The sequence below is a fragment of the Mustela nivalis genome (genome assembly GCF_964662115.1).
Source record: "Mustela nivalis genome assembly, chromosome: 1".
Taxonomy (NCBI): Eukaryota; Metazoa; Chordata; class Mammalia; order Carnivora; family Mustelidae; genus Mustela; species Mustela nivalis.
Window position 1 is genome coordinate 194286411 of NC_139020.1, and position 24124 is coordinate 194310534.

Below are 24124 nucleotides of genomic sequence, written 5' to 3' on the forward strand. Positions count from 1 at the left end.
AAATGGGACTGGATCCCCCGCTGGGAGTAGCTGGCTCCTTTGTCCTGGTCTCCACACTAATGTTGCTCTGCACAGACCTTCCCTGACACCCCTCCCCACCACTGAAGCAGGCCTCCGATCCCACCACCCGGCCTTCCAGGGTCTGGAGTTACCTCACCGACTGGGTTATTCGATTGCGGTCCCCCTCTCCACCCTGGGAGGAATGCTTCTTGAGACAGAGTCTTATCTGTACCTTAGCCCCCAACGTGGTGTGTGGTCCTGAAGAGGTTTTTGGTAGATGATTGCTGAATGCACGAAGAGGGATGACCAGGGAAAGCAGAAGGTGTGTCTCCGTGGGAGGCCCAGAACCCTGGACAGAGACGACAAGACCTGAGTTCCCAGCCTTGTTCCCTTCCAGCTGTGTGACCCTGGGCCCGAGTCTCCCTACGCATACCATCAAGTCTTTGGGGAGAAGAGATCAGAGATGCTTTCGGGTTCCAACATTTTATTCCCCTGAGGGGTCCCCACCAGGCTCCAGCTTGGAAGCCTCCTCTGCCAGGGGGGTAACAGGAAGTTCCAAATGCAGCCTCGTCTATCGTGAAATATGTTCTTGGATTGGCTATGTCTGAGCCATGAGTGACTAAGCCCAAAGAATTCTCCCTTTCCTCAGGGCTGCCTTCCAGAGCATGAGGCTTGGGGCACCCCTTACACAAGAGCATGTGCGTGTGCGCGCACACACTCACACATATTATGCACACATACAAGTTCACGCACGCACTCATACAATCTGCACACACAACTCTTACTTACACCTGTATATAAACACTCATGGTGACCTGTTCACACACACACGCCCCACAACACAGGTGAACACTCACCCACATATGTGATCTGTACATTCTTACTCAGGCACATTCACGCTCAAACATACACATGCCTGGAGGCTTACTCACAAATTCACCCGTACACACACACACGCTCACATTCACTGTCACACACGCTTACTCATGCATCATGTACAAACTCATTCAGTCACACACACAGGCACACACTCATACACAGTCACACACAAACCCAACCCCCACCTGTCTGGCAGCTTGTCCTTCTAGACCCGCACAGACCTGGCCTTGTCTGCTGGCTGTGCCCTCCTCTTTTCCCTCTTGGTTCTATTTATTTTCTTAGTCATGATGAGCATATTTGGAGAAAGATCTATTTTCACCCTATCTGGAAACATATTTCCCCTTGGCCATGAGCTCTGCAGAACAGTGAGAAGGCTCCGGCTGCCGTGGTGTAGGCCAGGAGGGCTGAGGCCAAGCCAGGGTGGAGACCAGAGAGCCACAGAGGCTGGAGGGCTTCCTGGGATGGTCTTACTGTCCACGCTGGGGCTGCACCTCTGAAGTTCTTTTTGGGTAGCTCTGAACTCAGGGCAGCTGCTCCCCACAGAGGCAACTGTGGCTGGGAGAGTCTGACATTCCTTTTTGCTTCTTCTGTCTGACCTGGGGGTGTCCCTTGATCCTTATCAACTTCTTTCTTTCTTCCTACTTTCCTTCCTTCCTTCCTTCCCTTAAGATTTTTTTTTATTTATTTACTTGATGGAGAGAGACAGAGCACAAGTGGGAGGAGAGATGGAGGGAGGAACCTCAAGCAGACTCTGCTGAGCACGGAGCTCAATGTGGGGCTCCATCCCAGGACCCTGAGATCATGACCTGAACCAAAGTCAGATGCTTTACTGACTGAGGCACCCAGGCACCCCGGCACCCCGTCAACCTCTCCTTTCTATGAGGGAGTCAAGCCTTCAAAGATTATCTTGTCCCTCACAGTTTTCAGATGACAAAACAAAGAACATGAGTTATACTTAGTGAACATTTCCTCTGCCTCAACCTCTGTAAAGCCTTTTACATGCATCATTTCATTTCAGCCTTATAATCACCTAGAGAATGTGCTAGTATTCTCCCTTTCCACAGATAAGGAAACTGAGACTCAGAGTGCTCAGTCTGAGTGGCTCAGTCGATTGAATGTTGCACTCTTGATTTCATCTCTGGTCACAATCACAGGGTCATGAGATTGAGCCCCGCATTGGGCTCTGCACTCCGCAGGGAGTCTGCTTGAGATTCTCTCCCTCTCCTTCTGCCTGTCCCTCCTGCTCATGCCCTCTCTCTCTTTCTCTCAGATAAATAAATAAAATCTTAAAAAGAAAGAAAGAAGGAAAGAAAGAGGACACCTGGTTAGTTCAGTGGATTAAGCCTCTGCCTTCAGGTCAGGTCATGATCTGAGGGTCCTGGGATCAAGCCCCACATGGGCTTTCTGCTCGGCAGGGAGTCTGCTTTCCCCTCTCTCTCTGCCTGCCTCTCTTGCTTGTGATCTCTCTCTGTCAAATAAATAATTAAAATCTTTAAAAAAAAAAAAAAAGAGCAAAACTGAGGCTCAGAGAGGTCAAGGAACACGCAGAAGGCACACAGCAGTGGGCGGAGAGCAAGGTCCTCAGACCTCAGCAGAGCCCGACTGCTGCCAGCAGTCACTGTGCAGAGCTCCCTGGAGATGAGCAGGGGTTATGTGGTTGGGTAGGAGTAGGTTTAAACTGAGAATCCCTGAGGGAGCATACTCAGGCAGTGCCTACCACTTGCAGTCAGCTTCGGGCTACATGGTATTGATCACACTGGTGTCAGGTGTGGTGGGGCAGCCAATGGGCAGGGTAGCCCCTGGGAGGGTGCATTACACAGACAGAGCCTCTGAAACCCGAGGCCCTTGTCCACTCTGTGCCTCCTCCCTTTTTTGGAGCCGTGTCCCTTCCCCCACACACATGCTCCAATGTGACAGCCCTGGGAGGCTGGGCAGGGCAAGCTTTCATGCTCCAAGCAGAGTCCCCAAGTTTGCCAGCACATAGTAGGTGCTCAGTAACTATTGGCTAAAATTAAAAAAGAATGTTAAAACGGGCAAAGGCTTTCAACAGACATGTGCCCCAAAAAAGACATGCAAATGGCCAATAGGCACACAAAAAGATGCTCAAGAACATTAGTCATTAGGGAAATGCAAATCGAAAGGACATACTGCTTCATAACTGCTAGCGTGACTATGATTAAAACACGGACAATAGTAAGTATTGGTGAGGATGGGGAGACATCGGAGCCCTTCTCTACTACCAGTGGGGACATAAAATAGTGCAGTAACTGTGAAAATCAGATTAACACGGAGTTAGCACAACCTCACACCCAGATACCTACCCAAGAGAATGGAAAACATGTATGTCCGCGCAAAAATCTTTATGCAAATGCTCATAGCAACAGTATCCATACCAGCCAAAAAGTGGAAACAACCCAACTCTCCATCAGCAGCTAAGTGCATAAACAGAATGTGGTCAAGCTACACGTAGGACAGGGTTCAGCCATAAAAATTACGAAGTACTGGACATTGCCCAACATGGACCATTCTTAAAAAAAAAAAACAAAAAAACAAAACACTATGTTAAGGGAAAGAATCCTGGTGCAAAAGACCTGGCTCTGTACAATTCCATTTATATGAACTTCCCAGAATCAGCAAATCCAAAGACACAAAGTTGATTCTTGGTATCCAGGAGCTGCATAGAAGCAAGAAAGGGGAGAGCCTGCTAGTGAGTAGGGGGTTTCTTTTGGGAGTGATGAAAATGCTCTTGATGAAATCCTGGTTGACCCTGGCACAACTCTGGGCATATGCTAACACCCCCTGACTTGTACGCTTTAGAAGGGTTGAATTTAATGGTCCGGAATTATTAAAATAAATTATATTTTAAAATATTTCAATATATAACAACAAAAACAACAACAACAAAAAAGGTCAAAAGAGTCTCTATGGGGTAGGAGACGGAGGTCCAGAAAGATGGAATATTTTGCCAGGGTCACAGGGAGAAATGAGGTCAGCCCTGCCGTTGCGAATCTGGTGGAAATGTCGCTGACAGCGCCTGTGTGTGTCAGGCATGCTCATTCTGTGTGCCCAGGGGTGTGGAGAGCTCTGCACACGTTACCTCATTTCATTCTCACCGTGACCCACGTGGTAGGGATTCTGGTTACCCCCGTTTTACAGATGAGGGTAGGAGACTCAGAGAAGTGAGCAAATGACTTCCCCAAAAGGCCTTTGACTTAGATCAGGTCATCTCCAAGTGGTAGGGAAAAGGACCCTGGGAGACCCTTTGTTTGTGGTCTGTTTTGTTTTTTAACATGGCAACCGGCACCCTGAACGCAACAAGAAAGACAGGGACACAAGGAGGGGGCTGCTGCTGCAGCCAGCAGGCTGTTAGAGGGCAGGGAAGGGACGCTGGTCCCCAGCCTAGGATCCTGGCCTTCTGCTGCAAAGCAGCCTCCAAGAAACCAGCATAACAGAGTCTGGGACAACTCTCCATGCTGGACTGTTGTTCCAAAGAGCAGGACACAGCACATTGCTCAGGCTAGGGGCCTCTGCTGGCTCCAGTCCAAATTCTTTGGGGTTTGGGATAAACAAGGACTGCCCCATTTCACCTCTGTGTGACATTTCTACGTTGCAGCCCTGGGTCCTAAGAGCTAGGCCCCAGGGGAGGTCTCTTCCCACTTAGCCCATGAAGAGCCCTGGGTGTCTGTGCCATGTCCAGGCCAGCCGTATGCCAGTGCAGCTCCTCACCACGGATGGCCCAGCAGCAGCTTGTAGGAAACAGGAAGGGTGTGTGTGTGTGGGGGGGGGTCTGAGGCCCCACAGCTTGGGCTTAGTCTTGGCTCTGCTACCTGCTGGCGGTGTAACCCTAAGCAAATCACTTGACTTTCCTGAGCCTCGGTGGCCTCCTCTGTAAAACGGAGATAATAACAGATAAGACGATGACATAACGAGTAGAAGTCCAGCTCGCAGGATGGAAGAAAGGATGACCCGAGGTGTTGCATGGGAAGCGGGGGCCTGATCCGACAACATTAACCATTAATTAACATTAACATAACCTTATGGGGGCTGTGGACCACGACTCAGAAAGCCCGAAGGCTGAGTCCCAGAGTATACTCGCAGGCGTCCACGCCTTCATGTCTTCCCACATCGCGTGCTCTGCACGTGGCCACACAGTCATGCTTTCGTGTCCACACTCCCTTATGAACTCACAAGCATGAGTCCGTTCATGCACACGGGCACATACCTCCTCGCCCAGACTTTATATAACTGAAGGCAGCCCCTGGCAAGCAGGCCTGCTCACACCTGCGAGTGCATGCTCCCCTCACTATGCCCATTGAACACGTGTCGCTGAATTTGTTTTCATTCACACATGCATGCCCACCCCCGTGAACTTGTTCTTCTGGGAGCCACCAGCCCAGCACTGGGGCCCAGGCCATTCATAGGACTCCGCACTCCAGGGCAGTCAGAGCCAATGCCTGGGTCCTCCAACGGGCTCCGCCGGTTCCTTCCCATGAGCCCTCGCTGCTCCTGCTCCCTCGGCCCAGCACAGCCCTGTGTTTGACCCAGCCCTCTTGCCCATTCAGGCACAGCCCAAAAACAGCCTCTGCAGGAAAGCTTTGCTGATGCCCCAGCCGGAAACATCTGTCCCCCCACTCCCCCGAATTCTCCAAGCCCATTTCTTCCACCCCAGCCTGCCTGGGATCACACTTGTGTTCTCCTGGAGAGGGACCCCAGGCTCTGAGAGCACAGTGATGGTGCCCCATTTGCTCTTGAGTTCCTTCCCAAGGCACAGCATGGGATGGTGGCTTCGAAACCAGGATGGCATTGAACTGAACCATACTGCACGCGTGACAGGTCACTCTCCTGTCTCTGCACAAGTCAGTGCCCAGAGGAGCCAGCAGAACCCTGGGCCTATGGTAGCTCACCCTCAATGCATGGGCAGACCCTGGGTCCCCAGGGCAGCACGGTACACCCTTCCTGGCAAGGAATTTCCCCAAGGCCCTCACCCAGGGACTGCCTCCAACCCCTGCTGCCCTGACCACTGACCCACAGCCCAGTCCTGACAGCAAGACCCCTTGCAGGCTGGACAAGCCTGGGGCAGAGCTCGGGACTTGCTTTGCCAGCTTATTTTCAGCTCATTGAAGGAAGCAGTTTTGTTTTGTTTTGTTAAGATTTTATTTATTTATTTGAGAGAGAGAGGTAGGGAGAGAAAGCAGTGGGGAACAGAGGGAGAAGCGGGCTCCCTGTGAGCAGGAAGCCCAGTGCCGGGCTCAATCCCAGGACCCTGCGATCATGACCTAGAGCCGAAGCCAGAGGCTTAATGACTGAGCCACACAGGCGCCCCAAGGGAAGCAGTTTGTACAGGGTGCCTGAAGAAGTGTCCTCAGGCAGTGCTTCTCAGAGCCCGGTCCACTGTATCAGAATCACCCAGGGTGTTCGTTAATGCAAATTCCCAGGCCTATCCCAGCCTCTTGAATCAGAACTGCTGAGGTGGAGCCCAGGAATCAGCATTAACAAAAGACACTCTGGTTTAGTCCTAGTTGGGGTCTGAGAACCACACTGCCAGGGGCAAATTCCAGCACCACCATTTACTAGACCTTGGGCAAGTCTGTTACGGCATTGAGCCTCAGTTTCCTGCATCTGTAAAATGGGGAGAACAAGGGTGCCTACCCCATGGGGCTGCTGTGGGAATAAAATGAGATCATGAAAGCAAAATGCCTGATACTGAGCCTACATGGGCTCGGCAAATGTGAACTATTAGTTGCTCCACCGGTGCTCTCACCTTCCCCTGCCCCAGACCCCCTCCCCCACCGCCAGGACTTCTGAGGAAGGAGCAGAGCCTTGGGGTTCTCCTTCTGGGAGGGGCCCTGGGGGAGGTTCTTGGTGCAGTAGGAAGGCTTGGGAGGGCAGGGCCCTCACCCAAGACACGGGCCACCTACTGGCTGGTGCCTGGGACCGAGCCCAGCTCTGCTTCCTCCCAAGGCACATAGCTTCCTCCCTCCTTACTGGCCCCCTGGCAACCCCCCCCCCACCCTGCTCTGCTTCTTGGGGAGACTAGCTGGCTTGGTGTCAGCCCTGGCACTCCCTCTAGCTTTGTAATGAAATAGCCTGCTTGGGTCAGCTTTCCTTGGCACAGAGGGCAGGATGGAGGGGGGCAGCCTGGGGACACAGCTCCTTCAGTGACCACCATCTACAGTCTGGTGTTCTCCAAACCAGGTGACCCCTGGGGAAGAACTCGTCTTCCCTTTTTCCCTAGTGCTTCATCATTCACTTATCCCTGCATTCATTTATTCAATATCCAGATGTGTACTCCATGTCAGGCGCTGGGGCTCGACACTGATCACCAGGACTGACAACCTTTTTCTGTAAAAGGCCAGATAGGAAGTATTTTCAGTTTTGGGGGCACACTATTCTGTTCTGATAGCACGACCGTAATTGCAGACAGTATGCGGACAAGTGGGTGGACGGGGGTGTTCTCCGAGACCACTTTATTTCTGGACATTGGAATTTGAAGTTCGTATACTTTTCCTGTGTCATCAAATGTTTTTCTTTTGATTTTTCCTGCAACCACTTGAAAATGTAAAAACCGTTCTTAGTTTGAAGGCTGTGTACAAAACAGGCAATAGCCAGCAGACAGCAGTTCACCAGCCTTGAGCTTAGCCTTCTACACAAAACCCACAGAATGTGCCATACCCTCTGGGTACCAGTGCTCCTAGAAGAGGCAAGGCCTTTGGAGAGGCTCGGCATGGAGGTGAGGGAATCCTCTAAGCCCACTGGTGCTTGACCACTGCAGGCCTCCCAGAGTCCATCCCCTTCATGCCATGTATGTTCTCTGTGGTTCAGATATGGGGACTCTTAGGTCTCCTTTGGGACCAGAAGCTTTTTGAGGGCAGGAACATCTCCAAGCATTTAGGGTCAGAAAGCACCTGGGTTCAAATACCAGCTTGACTGCCCCCTCGCTGAATGACCTTGGGTGAGTCACTAACATCTCTGTGCTTCCTTGTGCTCATATGTAATACCCACCCCAAGAGCTGTTGAGGGAGGTAAAGGAGCTGAAACATACATGTACATTGCACACACGAGTGCCGTGCATGCCACGAGTACCACGGAGTCGGTGGTCAGTGCTCATCAGCCCTCAGCAAGGTCCCTCCCCCCACCACCCCAGCACCCAGTATGGCTCTGAGCAAAAAGTGCATGCTCAGTCTCTCCTTACTAAGTCCTAACCTCCAGAATGAGAGAAAAAGGTCCCCTGACTCTGTGCCCAAGAACCCCTCAGAGTCTGTATCCTGGACTCCCCTGAGGCTTTGCTCTTTGGACTTAGCCTGGAGCATTTCCCTTTTGGCTTCTTTGCCCCCAGCAAAACGATCTCCTGGCCAGCCAGGAGATCTCCTAGGCCAGCCCACCAGGATGCCCAGGGTTAGGAGTATGTGGACATGAAGAGCTCTTCGTTGGTTCTGCTTCAGGGGCTAGCCATGGATGAGGCAGCTGCTTAGCTGGGGATAAAGGGAGCGGGAGCCTACCTCGTCTCCATGGGGATGGGCAAGCTGCCCAGGTCAAGCCCTTGGGCATCTCAGCCATTAGGCCAAATACATTAGGCTGACCCTTTGGCACTTTGCCCTCCTCTCTAGATACAGTCCTGTCCCAGGTGGGTGCCTGATTTACCTTGCCCTCCAGAACAGCATGCCCCCTCCCCCTCCAAAAGCCTCTCTTACCTTATCTGGTTTCATATTTTTCATAGCACTTATCACTATGTGAAATTTTATTACCAGGACGGTTTCAATTGGTTTCCCTTCTACTAGATTTTAGGTTCCTGAAGAGCCAGACTTTTGTCTGCTTCCATTCTTGTGATTACCCTCACATGACAGATAGACAGAAAATATCTCCTATTCAATAGATGAGCAGACGGAGGTTGCCAGGTTAGTGAGTAACAGAATGAGGATTCAGGGCCGGGTCTGTCTCATAGTCAAACACATTCTGAGCCTCTATCATTGGACACAGTTTGAGTAATTTGGCAAGATGGAGTGGGGGAGGAGAGGGGATCGGCCTTGAGCCCTGTGGTGTTTCCAACAGCACTAGGCAGCTGTATCAGGGCAGGAGGCGTTTATGGAACTCCTAGGAGCCTTCCCCAATACTGCTGCAACACTCTTGCCTTCTTGAAGCTCATGGCTGTTTAGGCAGAGACACATATTCTAGACTCTTCACTGCAAAGCAGATTGTGCTAGAAGCTATAAAGGTCACAAAGTGCTTGCCAGGTGCTTAGGCTGCTGTAACAACATACAAAGGACTAGGTGGCTTAAATGACAAGCATTTATTTATCGCAGTTCTGGAGGCTGCAAAGTTCAAGATAAAGTGCTGGCTGGTTTGTAGATGGCTGCCTTCTTGCTGTATCCTCATACGGCAGAGAGAGAGCATTCCTTTCTTTCTTATGTCTTCTTATAAAGGCACTAACCCCATTCATGAAGGTACCACGCTCATAACCTACTACCTCCCAAAGGCCCTACTTCCAAGTACCATGACACTGGGGATTAGGGGTTCAACGTGAATTTGGAGAGGACACCAGCATTCACTCCATCGCAGGTCCTGACTGTAGTACTCGGGAAAGTCAGGACAATGGGGTCTGGGAGAATGGGTGAGGGGCTGGATGGGCCATCAGGGAAGGCACTTTGGGCCGAGGGGCAACAAGAACGAAGTCTAATGCGATAAGGGCCTGTTTGAGGAATGGTAAGTGTTCCGAATGGCTAGAACCGGAGAGTGTTGGGAAAGGGCAGTGGTGGCGTGAGAGGTGGTTCAGAAAGTAGACTGTGGTCAAATCAGAGCAGCCGATGCTGTGCGATGTGCCTTATGTTTTACAAGGCGCTTCCCGCCCATTCCTCTGCTCTGTCCTCACCACGGGTAGCACGTAGGCAAAACAGGGGGTTTTAGGATCTGAAGCCCAGAGTTGGCACCACTCACGTCTCGTCTTACTTATCTGAGGACAGGGCCCAATTCTCAGCTCTTTAGGAAGGATGACACGCACGTGAAAAGGCTGATTTAACTTCCGGTCCTTCAGTCCTTTCTGTGTAAAATAATGGTTAATTCCTGTCCTGCCTAATTCTGGGGGTTGTGGTCCAGCTTCGTAAACCAAGACCAAAAGTCAAGAATCTTAATAAACAAGGCCGGGAAGTTAATGTTTCTTAGCTGGGAGGCTGAGAGCCTCAGGGACGGGACTTTGGCTACTTTAACAGTTTCACTTAACTCGGGACGGGAAGGGGCAGGAACAGAAACCTCACAAGCTCAGCCCAAACGAGAGAAGAAACGCGGCGTCGGCTCAGTGACGTCATTCAAGCCGGCCGCTTAACGGACCAAAACGTTTCGTGCTCCGCCTCCGCCGCCCCAAGATCACCAATCAAAGGGCGAGTCGCTCCGTGACGCTATCTGTTTGCGACGCGGCCGGTAGGCGGTGGCGTTTCCGGGTGACCGAGTCCCGGCGCCGAAGCTATGGGCAGCAGGGAGGTGCTGGGTCAGGCGGCCCGCCTGGCCTCCTCCGGTCTGCTCCTGCAGGTACTCTGTGCCCGGCCGGTCCGAGCTCCACCCGCAGCCGGGATGCGCGGGGAGGCGGCCCTGGGGCCCTTGTGAGCACGCCCCGGGGTGCACCGAGTCCCGGTGTGGACCCCACTTACACAAGGGTTGGAGAAGAGGCGGTGGCGGCGGCGAAGGAGCGCCTGGGCCTGGAGCGCGGAGCGCTGGCTGGGAGACTGCAAACAAGTCACTTTGGTTCTGAGCATTGTATCTCCCATATGGTAGTAGGAGGCAGGTCGGGTGGCAGGTGGTCTAGAATATGATGCTTTTAAGGGAAGGGGTTCACTTTCTCCATGTCCCATCGCTGACCCTCGGACCCCTTTTAAGACGCTCTGACTCCCACCGAGTTGAGAGAGACAGTATGGCATAACTAAGAAAAAGATACCTGGTGTAGGAATCCTGGTTCTGCCTTGTGCTAGCTGCATGACCCAGGACAAAGGACTTCGGCCAAAACTCAGCTCCTCGTGGGAAAACCGGGGTCATACTAGTACCTAGCTCATAAATTTGCTACGAGGCTTGACTGGAGTCATAAAGATAATTGTACTTAATGCTGAACCTGACTCTTAGTATGCACTTCGTAAATATTGGCTGCATTTTCCCTCTGGCTATGTGACCTTGGATAAGTCACTTCCCCTTTTTGGCCCTAATTTTCATCATCTCTCGGATAAGGTACATGCCAGTTGGTCCAAATGGTCTTTAAAGATTCTTTTAACCTAGGAGCTGGTCATTCTAAGTCAAGGGGCTCAGTTTTTCCTGTGTTGCACTCTTGAGCCATTTAGCCCTTACTCAGAAAAATCCTGAATCTGCCCTCCCCTTTATTTTAGAGGCAGCATTTCACTTGGATAACAGGAGAGAAAACCGGGCACACTTGAGCTCAAGTGTAATCCTTGTTACTTGGCAGATCCCTGTCCTTGTGAAAAATTGCTTTACTTTGAGCATCAGTTTTCATCTTAAATGAGAACAGTAATGCAGCCTCATAGGGTCATTAGCAAGATTAGATGGCATGACTGTTAAGTGCCTGACTCATTATGAGTACTTAGTAAATGTTAGGTATTTTTATTATGGTAATAAGGATTTTTAAAATGGTCCTTATAGGAATGAAATGAAATAATCACATAAAGCATGTAGAAGAGTTCCTTGCACAAGATAAATGCTTAATAAACATTCACCTAACCCTAAAGTAGGTGAATCCTGAATTTACCAAGTCTTTTTTCTTCTATTCCACAACATAAATAACGGAGTTCAGTGTTTTAGCCATAATGCTGATTGTTCAATCTTTGATGATACCTTACCACCCGGATTGGCTTCATAAACAAACAAACAAATAAACCACATCTTAGCAGAAAATACAATGGACTAGGAGTCAGGTGCCTACCTGTAAAGTGAAGCTGGGTCATATGATTGTTTGTGACATTGAGTAAATCACTTTGCTCTGAGTCTTAACTTGCTTTCTGTGCATTTACCCAGTTGCTTTAAAGGGGCAAATGGGTACCAAATGTAAGAGCTTTTTTAAAGTTCTGAAGTCCTTGAGGGAGGTGGGTGGGGGACAGGCTAGATGGGTGATAGGTATTAAAGAGGGCACTTGTGATGAGCACTGGGTGTGGTGTGAACAGGATAAATCACTGACTTCTACTCCAGAAACCAATAATGCGCTGTATATTAACTAAAATTAAAGTATACATATATGATGCATGTAATAAATTCCTTTTAATGTGAAAAAGTAAACTGTGAAGTCCTTTACAAAGTTAAATGAAGATTGTGATGCTAATAAGGGCCACTATGTGGAGCAGATACTGTGTAGCATGAACAGCTTCAGAGCTTCATTAACTCAACTTCAACTAGGAGATAGGGATATAGCCCGAGACATTTTCTTAGACAATGATAACTTTGACTCTTGTTAGCATAAATAGGTGTACGTCTTTTTAAGAATACAGCCATAATCTAGGCTTCCGAATCTACTTGAGGTAGGTTTGCGATTACACTGTATTCTGCAAGAATTTGAGAGCTTATTCTCTGTCTTAATTCTGAGCTGATCATAGTGAAAGTATGAAGGTCTTTCATTTGTATTTGTTTTTCAAAAATGCTTTCACCTTCACAATCTTATTTGATCCTTGTTCTCAACCCTATAAGATAGGTAGAGGAGTTAGGAGATGATGGGTTTAACAGCTAAGTGGTGATTTGAGACTCTGAGCTGAGCGCTTTTTCCATTCAGGGCTGAATGGAATTGGCCTCAAACGTCTAAAATTGAGTAAATAATTTGGTGTTTATATATATACATGTATATATCTGCGTTTCCTAGGAGAGCTACAGAGCTTTCATCAGGCATTCCCCAAAAGGCCACCTTTGACTCCATAAAGGTTAAGACTGTGGTAGCTTGGCTTTGGAGACCTTGTTGCTCTATGACTTCAGTGTTACAGACACTAACAGTGTTAAACTGTACTCTCCGTTTTTGGTCATATCTTTCCCCAGACATTTTCAAACTGTCATGGCCTATTGGCAAACTTTGATTGAAATCTTTCAAGGTGTAGCTGTTCAGGGGCGCTTAGGTGGCTCAGTCAGGTGAGCACCCAACTCTTGATTTCGGCTCAGGTCATGATCTCACAGTCCTGAGAGATCATGACCTGAGCCGAAATCAAGAGTTGGGTGCTCACCTGTCAGGGTCCTGGGATCGAGTCCCGCATCGGGCTCTCTGCTCAGCAGGGAGCCTGCTTCCCTCTCTCTCTCTCTGCCTGCCTCTCCATCTACTTGTGATCTCTCTCTGTCAAATAAATAAATAAAATCTTAAAAAAAAAAAAGAATTCTTTGCTCAGGTAGTTTTCTTGAATTGACAGGTTTGAAATCTTGGTATATATCCTCTTCAATGGCGATAGCTGGACTCTCTCCCTTTCCCTATTTTATATTATCTTATTATTTACAGTTATCGTTTAAAAGTTACCTCATTGTGTGTCGGTGGTACTCAAAAATTTTTTCAAAGGATTTTATTTTGGGGGCGCCTGAGTGGCTCAGTGGGTTAAGCTCAGTGGGTTAAGCCTCTGCCTTCGGCTCAGGTCATGATCTCAGGGTCCTGGGATCGAGCCCCAGGGAGGACCTGAGATCCCAGGACCCTGAGATCATGACCTGAGCCGAAGGCAGAGGCTTAACCCACTGAGCCACCCAGGCGCCCCAATAAGTAAATCTTTTAAAAAATAAATAAAGGATTTTATTTTTAAGTAATCCCTATACCTAGGTTGGGGCTCAAACTCATAACCCCAAGATCAAGAGTCACATGCTCTACTGACTGAGTCAGCCAGGCACCCCGTACTTACATATATATATATATATATATATATATATATATTTTTTTTTTTTTTTTAACTCCTCAAGAAAGTAGCAAATATTTTTTGCTTTTCTTTCTTTTTTTTTTTTTTTAAAGATTTTATTTATTTATTTGACAGAGAGAGATCACAAGAAGACAGAGAGGCAGGCAGAGAGAGAGAGAGGGAAGCAGGCCCCCTGCTGAGCAGAGAGCCCGATGCGGGACTCGATCCCAGGACCCTGAGATCATGACCCGAGCCGAAGGCAGCGGCTTAACCCACTGAGCCACCCAGGCGCCCCTATTTTTTGCTTTTCTAATTGAGAATACAAGTTAAAAGAGACTAAAAGTCATTATCAGAATCCCCAGATATTACTAGGCAGAGAAGAAAGAGAAATTAGGCCCTGTGATTCCTAGAGATACCGCCGTACCCTGCAGGCTCCCACTTGCTAAGCATGTGCTATTTCTAAACAGGCTGGAGTGGGGGCCAATGTGAAGCACTAACTAGAATTCTCTGTCTCCTGGAGCGCCTAACTTTGAACTGGAAGAAATTCACTAAATATGTCAGGGCCTCCCTCTTATCAATAAATTAGGGAGACTTCCATGTGCCTTTGTGGGTTCTTGACCACTGCAGAGGTGTGCTGAGGGACCCCAAGGAATGACATTTCAGCAGAAACGCAGACAGGCGGCGCATTTCTGAGAGGGTCTCTGGCGAAGCTGCTGTCAGTACGTTATTAGGGAGGACAGCCACATTGTTTTCAATTCACAAGTAAATGTTCCCAACATAATTTATTCTCGTGTATTTTCCCTCTTTTTCCGTAGGTGTTGTTTCGCGTGATCACCTTTGTCTTGAATGCGTTTGTTCTCCGCTTCCTGTCAAAGGAAATCGTTGGCATAGTGAACGTAAGGTAAGAAGGGATGAGCCCTGGCACTGCCCACAACCCACACCCCGAGTCAGGGCACCTTTGTGTCACCCTCGGATTTTAGAAGCACGGCCCTTTCCCAGAAGCGGAGTGTTCTAGCAGTGGGCTGAGGGAGAGCGTGCTGGGCTGGGGGAATGAGCAGGCGATGTTGCTTCTAATGGCCCCATGGAGTGTTTTCCATTAGCGGCCTCCAAGTGCACATTTCTCTGCCAGCTGTTCCGGTTTGGCTGCTCTGGGAACCCAGGAGAGGAGTGGGAGTAATTCCTTGCAAACCCTGTCTCAGGTATAATCCTGTGTTCTTGTCCTGCTGACAGCGAGGGAAGCAGGAAATCTGCAGTGCTTGAGGATGTGCTTCCTAACTGCAGGCCTGGAGCAGGCTGCCTTCCCTCCTCAGTGACTTTTATAATTGGAGAATGGAAGCTAGGGTGAGAGCTTGAGTCCCTGTCACGAGTCCCTCAGCGGCGGCTCTTAGAGAGCTGCCTTGCTTTAAGACTCCTTTTTTTTTTTTTTTTATTCCTTTCCTTTCCGTTCAAGGGCACCCACACATATTCTGAATTCACAAATGACACGAAAGTATATGGAGTAATGTGAGTGCTCAGAATAGCTCAGCCTCTCAGGTGTAGCTTCGTGTCCTGATAAATAAGACGGTATGTTCCAGACAGCATTTCACACTGAATACCCACCAAACAAGCTCCGGGCTCTGTTCTCTGAGCTTGCAGAAGGTTCTCAAACTTTGATGGGCAAAGGAATCATGTGGTTTACAGTAGGTGAGACTGAGGAGGGACCCAGGAATCAGTATTTTGACAAGCTCCTCAGATAATTTTTTAAAAAAATATTTTATTTATTTATTTGACAGAGACAGAGATCACAATTAGGCAGAGAGGCAGGCAGAGAGAGAGAGGGGGAAGCAGGCTCCCTGCTGAGCAGAGAGCCCAACTCGGGGCTCGATCCCAGGACCCTGAGATCATGACCCGAGCCGAAGGCAGAGACTTAACCCACTGAGCCACCCAGGTGCCCCTGCTCAGATAATTTTAAGGTAAGGACCATACTTCAAGAAATACTGTGAAAAACAGGAAGAGGGGCGCCTGGCTGGCTCAGTGGGTGGAGCATGTGACCCTTGATCTTGAGGTTGGAAGTTTGAGCACTGTGTTAGGTGTAGAGATTACTTAAAAATAAAATCTTTTTTTTTTTTTTTTTTTTTTTTTTAGATTTTATTTATTTATTTGACAGAGATCACAAGTAGGCAGAGAGAGAGGAGGAAGCAGGCTCCCTGCTGAGCAGAGAGCCCGATGTGGGGCTCGATCCCAGGACCCCGAGATCACGACCTGAGCCGAAGGCAGCGGCCCAACCCACTGAGCCACCCAGGCGCCCCGTAAATCTTTTTTTTTTTTTTAATGTAAAAAATGTGGGCACCTGGGTGGCTGAGTCAGTTAAGGGTCTGCCTGTAGCTCAGGTCATGATCCTGGGATCCTGGCATGGAGCCTTGCCTGGGGCTCCCTGCTCAGTGGAAAGTCTGCTTCTCCCTCTGCCGCTCCCCCGACTCGTCTCTCTTCCTCTCAAATAAATAAATAAGATCTTTCAAAAATCTGTTTAAAAAAGTAGGAAGGAAGGGGACCAAATCTCCTCTTAGGTGCTCAGATTTGAAAACAGTTTGGGCCTCTCGCCATCTGGTCTCCTCCAGATTGGCAAGTCATGGTCTAGCCCGCCCCCTACTTACCATATGGTCCAGTCTCCTCATTGGCAGTGGTGGACGGAAGCCTTGGGTGGCCACATGATCCTTGGACAACCTCAGAGAGACCTTAGTCGTGGGCTGTCCCCACTCTAGCTTCATCAGCCACAGCCTGTTGATGAGGGAAAATCTCAGCTACCACTCACCCAGGTGCAGGAGGCTCTTCCTAGGTACTGCCCACCCAGCAAGTATGCAGATAAGCCTTGCTGACCTGGGTTGCGGTAATGTGTGTAACAAGTCTGTTGGCTGTCCTGAGAAAGCTTTTGGCGAGAGCTTCCGCTCAGTAGAGCCTCTGCTTCTCTTATAAGAACTGATGGGTCACCGGTCTCAGTGTGACCAAGAGATCCGATTGCTGTGTGCGGTCATACCTTGTCCTTTTCTCGTTAGTGAAAACCATACTTGCTGGGTGGGCAGTACCTAGGAAGAGCCTCCTGCACCTGGGTGAGTGGTAGCTGAGATTTTCCCTCATCAACAGGCTGTGGCTGATGAAGCTAGAGTGGGGACAGCCCACGACTAAGGTCTCTCTGAGGTTGTCCAAGGATCATGTGGCCACCCAAGGCTTCCGTCCACCACTGCCAATGAGGAGACTGGACCATATGGTAAGTAGGGGGCGGGCTAGACCATGACTTGCCAATTTGGAGGAGACCAGATGGCGAGAGGCCCAAACTGTTTTCAAATCTGAGCACCTAAGAGGAGATTTGGTCCCCTTCCTTCCTACTTTTTTTAAACAGATTTTTGAAAGATCTTATTTATTTATTTGAGAGGAAGAGAGACGAGTCGGGGGAGCGGCAGAGGGAGAAGCAGACTTTCCACTGAGCAGGGAGCCCCAGGCAAGGCTCCATGCCAGGATCCCAGGATCATGACCTGAGCTACAGGCAGACCCTTAACTGACTCAAGTCATACCTCTGCTATTTGCTCTGAAGCGGTAGGTTTTGGGGGCCACTGCAGCATTGTCTATTCTGGCATAATGCTCTATAGGCACACTCTCAGGTGTGCCTTGTTCCGTTCCTAACTGCTGTTCAAGTGGATCAGGTTAGTATGGGGCCCCGCAGGAACTCACTGCCCTTCACATCACCACCAGTGACTTCTACCCAAGACTTTTCCTTCCTGCCGCTGGCAAAATCTCAGAAATTCTCTCTGGAAAAAAAACAGAGTCATTATTGATTTCTGCTTTTCCTTTACAGGCTAACACTGCTTTACTCGACCACCATCTTCCTGGCCAGAGAGGCCTTCCGTAGAGCATGTCTGAGCGGGGGCCCCCAGCGAGACTGGAACCAAACCTTTAACCTCTTGTGGCTAACGTGAGTTGTGGTTTGGCAGGAGACAGTGCGAAAGCAAGAGTCTTAAAGGTTAAACAGCAACATCTGCCCAAAGCTGAATTGTCTCCAGCTTTGGTTTAATGGGGGGTTTCTGGGGCCGGGGCATGGGGCAAGAAGGAGAGAGTGTCCAATTGGAAAGAGTTTGTTGGCTGTTTTCTCTGTGGGTGGCCAAGAGCTCCCGGTGGGGATTTCGGGGCCAGGTTTCTAGCCCTGTTTCTACCCTCTTGGGAGGTTGTTTCTGCCATTCCTGATGCCCATTCTGGGCCCCACTGGGACTCTGCTATCTTCTTCATTCGTAATCTTTGCCGCTGTAGTCTTTTCCAAGCTTTTAACAACCACTTAGTATTTTTTGAAAGCCTTTTAGGGCTTTCATTATATCTTTCTTCAATTTTGTTAGGTTGATTTCAGTTCTGAGCCTTTTAGAATAATTCTGAAGGTCAAATACATCAGCTAAAACTTGTAATGGCTTTTCTGCAGTTAGATCCCTGCAGAGAGGGCTGGTGCTGGCTACATGACTCCTTCTTGCCCCATGGAAATGACTGTCGTGAGGCTGGGAGGTGTTTATTTTATTCAAGGCCTGACAGTTAACTACTCAGTCATATTGAAGTGCTCTGTGGTGTACGTGTGAAGGGACGCTGTGCACTGGACTGTTGCTTATTTGGGTGCAAGAACCAACTGGATACTGTCTTTTAGTCATTTGCTGTGCCAACAACAGGCATGTACTTTCCGGGAATTTTGCTTATCTTCTCAGCGTAATACACTTGATAGGAGTGTAGGTTTTGGCGTTAGTTGGGGATCGGGTTCTGCTTCTGCCCTTGACTAACTGTCCATGACCTTGGCCAGATTACCCACTTCTTGTCATCAGCCTTAGTTCCCTCATCACTTGAATGGGGATAATGACAGGATCATTGGGAGGTGTTGGAGACGTAAAGGAAGTAGATCGGGTACCTGGCGTATAGGAAGTGCCTTGATAAGTGGTAGCTATTTTTATGATTATATTTCCTTTCTGTTCGGTGTGGCTATTTTAATATATATTAATTTTTATACTTAGCATATTAAAAAAAAACCATTTTTTCCCTTTTCTAGCGTCCCCCTGGGTGTGTTTTGGTCCTTGTTCCTGGGCTGGGTATGGTTACGGTTGCTTGAAGTGCCGGATCCTAATGTCGTCTCCCACTATGGAACTGGAGTGGTGGTGTTTGGTCTTTCGGCCGTGGTAGAGCTTCTGGGAGAGCCCTTCTGGGTCTTGGCACAAGCACAGATGTTTGTCAGACTCAAGGTCAGTGTGCCTTCTGCTTTGATGGGAAGTGTGAAAAATAAGAGAAAGAGTGGTTTCTTAAAAATGTTTTCTAGGAGAGGATGATTTTTTTCAGATTTGCATCTAAAAATGAATTTGGAAAAAGATAACATGATCGGTTTAGGTCATTTCCTTGAAATTTGGCAGATGGGCTGGGCTTAAGTTTACCTCTGCTATACTATTAATGCAAAATAGATTTGCTAATAGGGAAGTTACTAGTTTAGATAAGAATTTAAGAGGACTGTAAAGGTTTTTCAGACTTTTCTAGTGATTCTGTACGTAACTGCATACTAACAGTAACTTTTCATCTTTCAAAATAGGTAATTTGATATGTACAAGAGAATATATAGCGTATGTGTGAATCTTAAAGCATGATAGTATACTGAAGATCCAACAAACCGCCCAGCCCACTAGAGCATTATGGGTGCTGTGTCTAACCCTGTGCCCCATCCTCCCTGCCAGGGTGGCCACTGTCCCAGGCCCCTATTCGTCATTCCCGTGCGCCTTTAGCTTTTATTAATGTGAGGTGCTCTCTTTACCCTGTTCCTGCAGGTGATTGCTGAGAGCCTGTCCGTCATCCTCAAGAGTGTCCTGACAGCTTTTCTCGTGCTGTGGTTGCCTCACTGGGGGCTGTACATTTTCTCTTTGGCCCAGGTAAGAGTTGCAGCTTTTCACTTTTGTATAATCTATGCTTCTCCATTTTATTTTTTTTCTTCTTGTTCCCATTACTGTGTGATTTACATTTGGAGTATTCATGCCTGTGAGGCAGGCTGGGAGCTCTAAAAAGACAGCCTTGACCGTGCTTTTTCTTTGGCTATTCCTCCTGCTCCTGGCGTCCCCAGGGGCCTGGTGAGGTCCCTGCGCTAGACCTCGCTGTCAAATATAGCGACTCCTTTACATGTTCTGTGGGCAAGCCCGTTTCAAACTCACCTTTGATTGTCTTATGGAGGAGGGGAGAAAGCAGCGAGGGGGTGGGGTGGGAGTCAAATTGCATGCGTGTGATTTTTCCCTGGATTTCAATCAGGTGTTTTCAGAATAGGAGGAAATTCTGCCAAGCCTGTTCGGAGCTTGGACTGTAATCTCACACAATGCAGAGCACAGGAGCCAAGTCCTGGCAGGCACACTCTCACTTCCGGCAGGCCCTGCCTCGTTGCCATCCCAAGTTCTGGTTCTCGTTCATATCCGTAGCTCTAACGAAAGTACAACTGGAGTATGGTGTTCATTTTAAAAATGAAACCTACAATGCCATAGGTACTGGAACAGCTTATAGTACAAAGCAGTTTGTAATTTTTCTTAATGTATAGGAAGATAAGTTAAAATTTTTAGTAGCGATTTATGTGAAAGTCTTCCCCGTATCTTAGCAAAAACTACAAATATTGTTGTGAAACACAGAAAAAGTAGATTTCAAATCAGTGGTATAAGCATGAGAATTGCCTCCTAAAAGCAGTTTGCAAATAGTTGCAAATAGTTGCATATCTTAGAAGAGTTATTTGTGATAATTTTTGCCATGTTTTATTCGATCTGGGACTACAGTTTTCCACATTCATCATGTTTTTGATATCCTCTCCCTAATAGGACAGGAGGCCATGAAGCTGCCGTTATTGGTTGACTCCCTTTGGGAAAGACACTTGTGTTAGGACTTTGTGATGCTCCCACGCAGGACACATCCTAAGTCAGCAAGGCCCATTCCCAGTTTACTTGCTTTCTTATTATAAGACTTGGGAGAGCTCTTCTCTGGCATTTTCTCTGTCAGTGTCTGTGTGAGAGGTCTAAGAACCAACAGCACCTCATATCAGCAGGCGATCCCCACCACGGCTCTGGGATTCCCCTTTGTCCAACCCACTTCCAGGTTCTTCCTTAAACAGTCCCTTACCCCATGGCATCATATGTCAAATAAAAGGGTCACTCTAGAATATATAAAGAATTCTTACAACTCATCAACAAAAAGGCACACTACCCAAAATGTAGGTAAAGGACCTCAATAAACATCTCTCCAGGGGCACCTGGGTGGCTCAGTGGGTTAAGCCGCTGCCTTCGGCTCAGGTCATGATCTCAAGGTCCTGGGATCGAGTCCCGCATTGGGCTCTCTGCTCAGCAGGGTGCCTGCTTCCTCCTCTCTCTCTCTGCCTGCCTCTCTGCCTACTTGTGATCTCTCTCTGTCAAATAAATTAAAAAAAAAAAATCTCTCCAAAGAATATACCCAAATAGCCAATAACCACATGAAAAGATGCTCCATATCATTAGTTATTAATAAACATAAATCAAAACCACAATGAGATACTACTTTGCACCCATTAGGGTGGCTGTTACCAAAAAATAAGAAAATAACAAGTGTCGATGTGGATATGCAGAAATTGGAGCCCTCACATATTGCTGGCGGGGATGTAACACGGTGCAGCCATTGTGGAAAACAGTTTGTCAGTTCCTCAAAAAGTTAAACGTAGAACTGAGGTATTATGTCTAGCAATTCTGCCCCTAGGTATATCCCCAAAAGATTGAAAACGTATTCAAACAACTCGTACGCAGATACCCACAGCAACGCTATTCACCACAGCCAAAAGGTGGAAACAGGCCCGATGTCCATCATCTGATGAATGGATGAACAAAAAGTGGCATACGTGCACAGCGGATTAGTCCTCAGCCATAAAAATGATAACTCGGCACAGCACCATGAACTCGGAAACCATTATACTAAGTGGATGAAGCCAGGCACCAGGCCACCGATTACACGCTTCCATTAATATGCAGTGTCCAGATAGGCGAGTCTATAGAGACAAAGCAGATTTTCATTGCTGGGGTGTGGAGGACTGGAGCGTGATGGCTTAATGGGCACAGAATTTCATTTTGGAGTGATGGAAATGTTCTGGAATAAAGTGGTGGTTGTACAACACTGTGAATGTACTAAAAGCCACTGAATTGTACGTTTTAAAATGGTTATAACACTCGGTGTTATCCTATGTAAATTTTTCCTCCCTCAAAATAGTGGAAGGATCACGTAGTTAGGATGTCCTACCTGAAGACTGCCCATGGACTGTCACTCTTTCCCCAGGTGCTGGTCTGTGGGAAGGTGCAGGGAGGTGGAGGAGGGAGTCCTGTTGTCACAGGGGCTGTTGCGTCTGGTGGCATGGCTCACAACAGAGCTGCTAAGTCTTCTTACAAGGCATGAAGGGACGGTGGACTCTGCCTTTGGTACAGGAGCAGGCTTAGCATTTCCAGATTAAAAGCAGGACCTGGAGGGCCCGTTCCCTTCCGAGCTAGTGTGCATTGCATTCACAGCATGGAGAGAAGGCAGAAGGGAGCCTGTGAGAGGGGCTGTTTGGATACTCCTCCCAAACTGCAAACAAAACCCCAGGCTGCGGCTCCTGGCCCCAAGCCACCCTTTTGTCCTGGCTCTGTGGAGGGAAGGGTGGGCCCTCTTATCACCCCCCAACCCAGAGTCCCTCCCCCGTTCTGGAGTGGCTCTTGCCCTGCCCATGCACCCGGCTGAGATGGGGGAGCTAAGAGCTCAGTTCTGCTTTGTAGTCCCCGTCACAGCTTATGGGTTTCTGGGAAAGCCCTTGTCATCTAGGACAGGGGTCTCTGCATATAAGCACAGGACATGTGGGTCCTCGCAGGGTGCTGTCGAGGCAGGAGGGTCGATCCTTTGAGATTTGAGATCCTTTGTCATTGCTGTGGTGCTGGCACTAGGGGATGTCTGTCAGGGAAGTGATGTTCTGCCTGCCCAGAACTGTTCTCCCAGTCAGCTGCCGTGTTTGGAGCCCTTTCCCCAGAGATGCCGCAGTGGAGCTAGCTCTTCCCCGGAGCGGGAGGCACTGCTGACTGGAAGGTGCAGTTAATGAAGACAGTTCTCTTTATTGTTTGGCTTTTGAGGTCAGATTTCCAGGCAAATCTTAATTCTGCCCCTATTAAAAGCATGCCACTTAAATCCACTATTTTCTTTTTTCAGCTTTTATATACTACGGTTCTGGTGCTCTGCTATGTTATTTATTTCACAAAGTTATTGGGCTCTGCAGAATCAAACAAGCAACAGGCTCTTCCCATCTCCAGAATGACAGATCTGTTACCCAGTGTTACAAGAAGTAGAGTAAGTAATACACTCTATCTCTTATCATTTTAATCACAGATGCTGATTGTCCTGGAAAGGAGGAAACTATTACTTTCTCACTGATTGCTGTCATCATAGGGATGATTTCATAGCTCACATTTATTGAGTGCTTGCTGTGTGCTGGGGCAGGATTTCTCAGATTTCTCAGCCTGGGCACTATTGACATTTGGGGCTGGATAATTCCTTATTGTGGGGGCTGGCCTGTGCATTATAGGATGTTTAGAAGCACCCTTGATCTTTACTCACTAAGTGCCAGTAGCTACCACCTCTCAGCTGTAATAACCAAAAATATCTCCGTGGGGGACACATGACCCATGGGGGACAGCACTGCCCCCCGTTTAGAACCATTGTGTAGCCACAGTGCTGAACGCTTTACGTGCCTTATGTTTAAAGTTTATACCGACTCTGTGAGGCTGACCTTATTATTTCTATTTTAGGGTTGAGGAACTGAGGTTTAGAGACTAACCCTCTGGCCAAGGTGAGGGTCAGAGTGAGGGCAGGAGCCTGGAGTGGCTTGAATGCCCATAGAGCATGGACTGTAACCACCACATGCATCTCTCTATTTGGCTGTGTCTTGGTTTTTCCCAGGACTGACTTGCAGCACAGATAGTCCAGTGCGCCAACAAAACAGAGATGATCCCTGCATTGCTCCATTACCTAGAGCCGGGCCGGTCTTTCTGATGACGCCCTTTCCCATTGAGGGAAATCCCACTGAGGATTCCAGGTGCTGATGTGTAGGAGCAAGGCATAGCCTTTTTCTTCTGAACTCTTCAGTGCTCAGTCCATTTGACTTTTATTTCCTGACTCTGGTGGGGTCGTTGCTACTGTCTGTAGCCCCTGACTTGTGCATGTGACGTGACAGCTCACTGCCTCTGCCCAGTGCTCTGTGAATGGGGCTGACCCACTTTCCCTTTTTCCCATGCTTGTTTGCCGGCTCGGTGCACGTAGCTGAGGTAAGGCTTCAGCCGGACTTCTCCTTATTCCTGTTTTGTGATTACTTAAGAAAGTAGGAAAGTATTTGAGGCATATATCTCAGAGCTTCTGGA

General features: G+C 48.5%; 1 protein-coding gene and 2 long non-coding RNA genes across 4 annotated transcripts in view; 1 reads left to right on the forward strand and 2 right to left on the reverse strand.

The window, feature by feature from the left end:
- The window catches only part of LOC309870760, a 280290-nt gene that overhangs the window by 100759 nt on the left and 155407 nt on the right, over positions 1-24124 (reverse strand). The window lies entirely within an intron of this gene.
- The window catches only part of RFT1 (RFT1 glycolipid translocator homolog), a 36672-nt gene continuing 22833 nt past the window's right edge, over positions 10286-24124 (forward strand). For both annotated transcript variants that reach the window (XM_082743111.1, XM_082743112.1), the window contains exons 1-6: positions 10286-10398; positions 14531-14616; positions 17545-17661; positions 18766-18955; positions 19526-19627; positions 22920-23057. In XM_082743111.1, coding sequence (XP_082599237.1) covers positions 10336-10398; positions 14531-14616; positions 17545-17661; positions 18766-18955; positions 19526-19627; positions 22920-23057 — 696 coding nt within the window. In that variant the 5' untranslated portion in view covers positions 10286-10335. The remainder of the gene's footprint in view (positions 10399-14530; positions 14617-17544; positions 17662-18765; positions 18956-19525; positions 19628-22919; positions 23058-24124) is intronic.
- On the reverse strand, positions 14479-22878 carry LOC309870764. The gene is made up of 4 exons (XR_014314801.1): positions 21987-22878; positions 17424-17497; positions 16349-16472; positions 14479-14581 (listed from the first exon to the last, which is right to left on the reverse strand). It is a non-coding gene; the product is annotated as an uncharacterized lncRNA (long non-coding RNA).